Source organism: Hydractinia symbiolongicarpus, chromosome 10, assembly GCF_029227915.1.
Source record: "Hydractinia symbiolongicarpus strain clone_291-10 chromosome 10, HSymV2.1, whole genome shotgun sequence".
Lineage (NCBI taxonomy): Eukaryota > Metazoa > Cnidaria > Hydrozoa > Anthoathecata > Hydractiniidae > Hydractinia > Hydractinia symbiolongicarpus.
In genome coordinates this window covers 21,665,220-21,672,850 of record NC_079884.1, presented here as the reverse complement: position 1 = coordinate 21,672,850, position 7,631 = coordinate 21,665,220, and the positions used below count along the sequence as shown (strand labels likewise).

Below are 7,631 nucleotides of genomic sequence, written 5' to 3'. Positions count from 1 at the left end.
TGAAATTTTCCAGCAAAAAGAGTGTCCATCATTCGCGCAACATGATGAGCCGGTTTGGACTTTGAAGACATTTTGTTATGTTCAGACTATCGTGTTTGCGCATTTCGTACTGTTTCACCGATGTAGTTCACACCACAAGAACAGTGCTTTATTTTATCTTTTAACGGAAAGAGAGACTGGATTTTCTTAGTGTTCCAGAACACAATGAAAATGAAATTCCCATTTGTCCAACGAGAGTTTTATGGTTTTCAGGGGGTCATAGTTGGTTGTCATAAAGGAGAGAGACGCAAGAAAAAGAGGGAGCATTTTCCGTTATCTGATCCATTACGATAACATGTGTGGAATCGTTTATTGCATTTAGTTTTTAGATGATCAGAAACTATATTCGAAAAACTAATCGCGGTTCCTGGAATGAAAAAAATATACATTTGGCTGTCACTGCAGTTAAATGGAGAAAATTGTCGTTAACAAAAACGTCAACAGCTTGTTCCGTACAAAAGTTTTCCTTAATCGTCGTGTTAACAATACTATTCCTACAAATACATTAAAAAATTTACCCATTGATCAGCCAAGGAAGCCAATTTTATTTCCCAATGTTCTGCACAAGCAGAGTATGAGCGAAGCTCGATAACCCAAAATCCTCAGCAGTTCATTTCCCAAATCTTACTGAAGGTGACGGACGTGTGCGTTTTGTTGGTGTTTGCGATTGGTAAACTTCAACTATGCTAATCCGTTTTTAATTCTTTTTCTATAGCTATCTATATTTTATTATATTTCCATAAGTAGTAGAGAATTATATTTATTCCTTCTCTTATATAATTTTATTTATTTACTTACTGCTATAGATCTAAAATTTATGGTGAACTGCAATCAAAATGGCAGACACCTCAGCTCCAAAAGAAGGTGGTGAACCCATAGTGTTAGAAACTCCAATGGATTTTTTAACTAAGCTTCTTCCAGCGATGCAACAACAGCAGCTGGAAGCAATCACAGCCCTAGGAGAAACATTTTCTACTTCATTGAACAGCCTCCGAGCCGATGTTTTAAACAATGATAATAATTTCCACGTGGACCGCAGTGGAGACAATTCTCCTGGTCTAAGTCATGGTGCAGATAAACAAAATGAAGCAAATGCTTCCATATCTGTAAATCACCCCAGAGGAAGGAAAAGATCCAGGTCTTCATCAGCAGAAACTTGCCTCAGTCATGTAGAATCTAGTTCTTCTACTAGGAGGCCTAGTAAAAAAGATGTTGATGCCATAAGTACATCAGCATCCAACCAATTGTATGATGGTTTAATGAATGAAATGCTGGGGCAAGAAGAAAAGCAGTTAGAGGACCCAGACCAAGATGTCTGGTCTGACCTCATCAAAGAGTATAACGATGAGGACTCCTTTGGCACAGAAGTAGCTCCACCTTTAGCACCTATGGCTAAACTTATGTGGTCGAAGAAACTTACCAATGAAAAATTGAAAGGCAGACTAGAAAACGTCCAAATTCCCACGAATTGCCATTTTTTGTCTTTAAAGAGCTGCAATAAACCTATATGGGCCAAGGCAGACAGCAAAAGATCAAATGATCTGGTATTGCAGAAACTGCAAACCACTGTTTCGAAAAGCCAAGTGCATATCTTACAATTGGCAGACCAAATTATTAAGGCATCCAAACAAGGAAACCTTATTGTAATAGAACCATCCATTTTATTAAATTTGGCTAAAGATGCTCTTTGTCTAATCGGTAACGCCAACTAGCAGCTAAATCAGTATCGAAGAGTAGGATTAATCGGTGCAATGCCTCACCTAAAAGGATTGGCAAAGGATGTGTCTGAAGAAGACTTGTTGCTGTTTGGAGATGATTTGGACAAAAGAATCCAATCATTGCAAGATGAGGAGAAAACTTGTAAAGTGCTCTAACGACCATCTACACCATATTCAAAAAATAATTTTAAAAAGTACAACAGCCATCCTCAAGTTATTCCTTCTCTGCAAAGTATAACCAGTCAAAAAACGAGAAGACCTTCTCAAAAGATCGAAACCACTCCCTGAGAAGGTACACTCGAACACTGAAGTACAAAGGGTACAAAGGGAGAAAACAATGGTAGGTAAAGACCTTGTTGTTGCTGACCTTGAGTTAGCAGTTAGGCGTTATCAAGCTTGTAATACTCACAAATTTTTGGAAGTTTGGAGGACTATCACTTCAAACCAGTATATTCTAGACATAATTGAGCATGGGGTTAAAATTGAATTTATTAGTGTCCCAGTGTCATCTTACCATCCAGTGAAATTTTCACAAGAAGATTGTATAACTATAAGTAAGGAAATTCAACAACTTTTACAAAAGAAAGCAATTCAGCAGATACAAGCAACAAATAACTGTTTTCTTTCAGGTATATTTAATGTCCCTAAAAAAGATGGTAGCTTAAGAATGATTATCAACCTTAAACAGTTAAATAGATCTGTCAGATATCGCCATTTTTAAAACACTGCAAGATGTTTTATGTCTTATCAAACCAGGTGCTTGGATGGGAAGTATTGACTTAAAGGACGCATACCACAGCATCCCTTTTCATATTGACTTCCAAAAGTTTTTAGCTTTTTCTTGGGATGGACAGTTTTACCAATTTCTAGCTTTACCCTTTGGGTTTGGTCCAGCTGTTAGGATCTTCACCAAAGTTCTTAAAGCGCCCTTTAAAGTACTAAGAGGGACGGGTCATGTATCTGTTGTATATATAGACGATTCTTTTTTGCAGGGTGATACTTTTGAGCAGCTTAGGATTTACTGTACATCCAAACAAGTCAATTCTTGTGCCTACCCAATGTGTGGTGTTTTTAGGGTTTGTGTTAAACTCTGCTCAGATGGCAACAGCCTTAAGCGAGGAAAGGGTCATAAAATTAAAGTGTCTATGTAAGGACTTGCTGTACATGCTTCACCCCACAGTTAGGTTTGTTTCCAGGGTTATTGGAACATTAGTTTCTGCCTTTGATGCCGTGAAGTATGGCAAGTTACATTACAGGTCCTTGGAGACAGATAAGAATCTAGGACTCAAATTAGGCCATGGAAATTTTGATGTTGGGTTTTTATTTTAGAGTTTTCTACTAAGGATTTACAGTGGTGGCTCACAATGGCTCAGTTTACCAGACCTATACAATTGCCTAAAATTGATCTAATTTTATCCTCTGATGCTAGTCTTCAGGGCTGGGGTGGCACTGACGGAAACTCTCAAATAGGGGGGCGTTGGTCTGAAGGAGAATTAATACCTGAGCATATCAATACTTTAGAGTTGTTGGCTGCATTTTTTACACTCAAAGCCTTCTTGAAAATAAGACATTATAGACATGTTCAGATAAGATTGGATAACATCACAGCTGTGGCCTACATAACAAAGATGGGGGGCCTTCACTCCATTGCTTGTAATAAATTGGCTGTTGAAATATGGGAATTTGCTAGAACATGTGATGTTTGGTTATCAGCTTGTCATATACCTGGTGTATTAAATACTATAGCTGATTATAAATCAAGACAATTTCAGGATAACATTGAATGGTCCTTGAATGTAAAACAATTTAACATAATTTTCGACATTTTTTGGAAATTTGATATTGACCTTTTTGCATCCAGACTCAATGCAAAATGTGAGGAATATTTTTCTTTAAGACCTGATCCAGATGCTAAAGCTGTAAATGCCTTCGCTCAGACCTGGTCGAATTTAAACTTTTATGCCTTCCCACCATTTAAATTGATTGGAAAAGTTCTTGCAAAGATAAATATAGATCAAGCCACAGGCATTCTTGTAGTACCTTTCTGGTCTTCGCAGCCTTGGTTTCCTCAAGCAATTAATATGTTATACAGGACACCTGTGTTATTTCCTCCTTCATCTAGATTATTGTTTCTACCGGGAACAAAAAAGACAACATCCTCTACACCAAACCTTGTCGCTGCTCATGCTGCCTGTCTCCGGGAATCGTTATAAGGTAAAGAGCAGACACTGTCGATATCATTGCAGCATTATGGAGAGAAGGTACCCAGATACAATACTCGGGTCCAATCAGACGATGGATACAATATTGCACTAGGAGGTCGATTGATCCCTATCATCCAAATGTGAAAGATGTGTTAATACACCTTACTGAATTATTTAAAGGTGGGTCTGGATATAGTGTTTTATGTACAACTAGAAGTGCTATTGCTTCAGTTGTTTCAATCAGTGGTTACAGTTCTCTTTTAGAGCATCCATTGATAAGCCGTTTTATAAAAGGAGTTTTTAATATAAAACCAAGTACCCCCAAATACTCTTTAATATGGGATACAAATGTTCTTTTGACTTATTTAAAGTCTCTTAGTCCTAACAAAGATTTATCCTTTAAGGATATTAACATCAAGCTGGCTTGTCTCCTTACTATTTTAGCAGGTCAAAGAGTTTACAGTGTCCATAATATATCTGTTCCGTATATAGATTTGACAGACGATGTGATGTTATGTCACTTACCTGGCTTGCGTAAAACAACACGGCCTAAAAAGACTGATAGGACCTTGATGTACAGGGCATTCCCATCTGAATCAGATTTATGCCCACTCCAATGTACCAAAGCCTACCTGTCAAAAAGAGAACAATTGATATCTAAGGAAATTGCTCCGCTTTTTGTAACCTCATCATGCTGCCTCTAAGGATACACTATCAAGATGGATAAAATCAGCTATGACCTCAGCCGGTATTGATACCAGTTTTTTTTCCCCAGAGGCACCTGTCGTTCAGCCTCTGGGAGTAAAGCAAAAGTTACCGGGGTAACTCTAGATGTCATTTTAAAGTATGGCACTTGGAGTAGGGATTCTACCTTTTATCGTTATTATTGTAGAGATGTTATTGGTAGTGTGACAAGTCTTCATGATCTTGGTGCCTCGCTCTTGGACTCAGTTATGGAAGCGACAAGTCATGAATCTTAGTTTGCGTTGTTTTTTTTAACATTTACATACTGATTGTAACATTATATTGTTAAAAGAAGTTTGCTTAGTTATTCAAATTTTCTTTATCTTATCCTTCTCACCCTTTTGTTTTGTTTTCACCACACTCGCTGGCCGCGTTTATGCTTTGAAGTCTCATACTCTGCTTGCGCAGAAGATTGGGAAATAAAACTGAAGGATTAATCGAGTACTTACGTATGATGATTGATCCAGATTTTATTTTCCAAATCTTCTGCGTAAGCATGAGGGTGCCCTGCCCTCCCTGCCCTATGCCTTTTTGGCTTAGCAGGTACACTCGGCCAGCGAGTCACGTTCTGTCTTCAAAGTAGGATTTTGGGTTATCGAGCTTCGCTCACCCTCATGCTTACGCAGAAGATTTGGAAAATAAAATCTGGATCAATCATCATACGTAAGTACTCGATTAATCCTTCAATTCTTCGGCCATATCGTGAATATTATCTGACAATCAAGAAAGGTAACTTGCATTTTACATTATAAAAATGGATTCTGTATTTTATGGCTTGTCAATCCAAGAACTTCCAGTCATAGTGTTTGATTGTGTAGAAAAGAACAAAATCAAACATCTATTCAATGTTGAAGAGACACGTACTGGCCGACATTTTATTACTGCATTTTTAAAGGGGGAAAATACATTGTCGGTACCGAAGCCTGAATCTGCATCATTAAATCAAGTGTTTGAGCTGAATAAATCAGCTGTCGACCGCTATTTTGACAACCTCGAAAAAAGTGACCAATAAACACCAATTAGAACCGCATCGAATTTTTAAATGTAATGAGTCAGGCTTGATATGCGTGAATAAACAATTGAAACTAATTGTATGAAAAGGTACGTTGTGTCATCTGTCACTAGTACTGAAAGAGAAGGAAAAATTGCCATTTCATTAGCAATGAATGCAACAGGGCAATACATCCTACCCATAATGATATCTAAACGCAAACGTGTAAAAGATTCACTAATTGATCATGCACCACCTGGGACATTAGGTGCCTATTCAGATAGGGGATGGATTAAAACCTTTTTTTAAAAAACTCGTGAAACATTTTGTAAAACATAAATAATGTTTATTGATCCTAGATAAACATAAATCTCATACAAAAAAAGATTGATTTGCTCGAGTATACATCTAAACAGGTTAGCACCTCATACATCACATAAGTCGCAGCCACTGAATCGAGGTGTTTTTTAATTATTAAAAAGTGCTTACAATGTTACATGTTCTAACTTGCTACGTCAGCATCCAACAAAAGAATGAACGCAGACGAGATTGGAGAGCTTTCCTATGAAGGTTATAACAAAGCTGCTGAAGCAGAAAATGCTGCAGCCGGTTTTTGGTTAACTGGAATCAAGCCTTTCTATCGCAATATTTTGCCAGAAAGGGACTACGTAAAAGGTGCAAGAAACGAAAATGCATGTTAATCTCAAGAAAATCAAATTACAATGCCCAATGCTCCTGTTAACCCGGATGAGTGCATTGCAACTACAGTACTTAGCCCTGCCACAAGTCCATCTGGGGAAATTTCAGATAATAGTGGCATTGATTTTTGCTCACAAAGTACATCTGTGTCCTTTAACAAGATTTCCCCTGTTCCTAAAATACCCGCAAATGTGAGCGAAAGCAAATGTGAATTTCCGAAAATACTAACCAGTTCCCGGGACAGGAAAACAAGTGCAAAAATCAAAAATCAAAAAGGTGGTTTGAAAAAGAAGTCTGTTGCCAAAGCGAATATCGGGGGAAATTGGCAAACAGAATCCTGGTAAAAGTGCAAAGAAACAAATCAAACCAAACAGATCGAAATCAACACAAAGCCAAACAACAGCATGTGTCAATAGCGAAATCTAAGCAAGCAAGGAAGATTGAGAATGTGTTGGTTGTGGCTATATATGGAGCCATTCTGTCCCTGGAGAGCATTGGACACTCTGAAGAGAATGCGAAGCTTGGTGCCATAACGACTTTTGCTTAAAATATGATGCGAGTAGCTATCTTTGTGACATCAGTTTATACTATTTTTTCAAGTAAGAAGGTATTATCTTGAATAATGTCTGTCTTACTTGTTCGTTAATGTATTTGGTAGTTTTTTAAGAACCATTATTGTGTGCAATTTTTTAAGGATGTTCTTCAGTTGATTTATTCAAAAGTTGTTGCCAATGTTGTTGTGATATGTTTCCATATCCCTTTGTAAATATAATATGATCATAATGCTAGCAATTTGCACAACATTGTTTCCATATTATAATAACTCTAATTAGTGTGTTTCAAAGATACATTTTATTTTATTCAAAATAAAATCTCAAACTGCTGTGAAATATCGTTGTGTTTAGTTTTTCATATCGGAGTTGTTTCATATCGGAGTTGTGTGAACTGCACATGCGTCAAAACTCTGTACATATGCGCAAAAACTTTTAAACATGCGAATAGCTTTATGCACATGCGCAATAGTGTCATTTCGGATAAATCGTGTTTACATAAATATTTTAAGGGCGGAATGAAATTCGGTTTTTTAGACCGTCATGAAAACAACAGCGAAACGAGGCTCATCACTGTAATTAGAGGGAAAAGTAACATTTAAATGGCAATTTAGGTAATTTATCGAATAGGGATTGGATCCTAAAACGTACGTTCAACAATTTTGTGGCTATAAAACGTTTGACT

General features: G+C 37.2%; 1 protein-coding gene across 1 annotated transcript; it reads left to right on the top strand.

The window, feature by feature from the left end:
• Positions 1–3,121: 3,121 nt before the first annotated feature.
• LOC130612963 (uncharacterized) lies at positions 3,122–4,665 on the top strand. Its single transcript, XM_057434293.1, has 2 exons — positions 3,122–3,950; positions 4,004–4,665. Exons 1-2 carry the CDS (start codon positions 3,122–3,124, stop codon positions 4,663–4,665), a joined length of 1,491 nt encoding a protein of 496 aa, XP_057290276.1.
• The last annotated feature ends 2,966 nt before the right edge of the window (positions 4,666–7,631 follow it).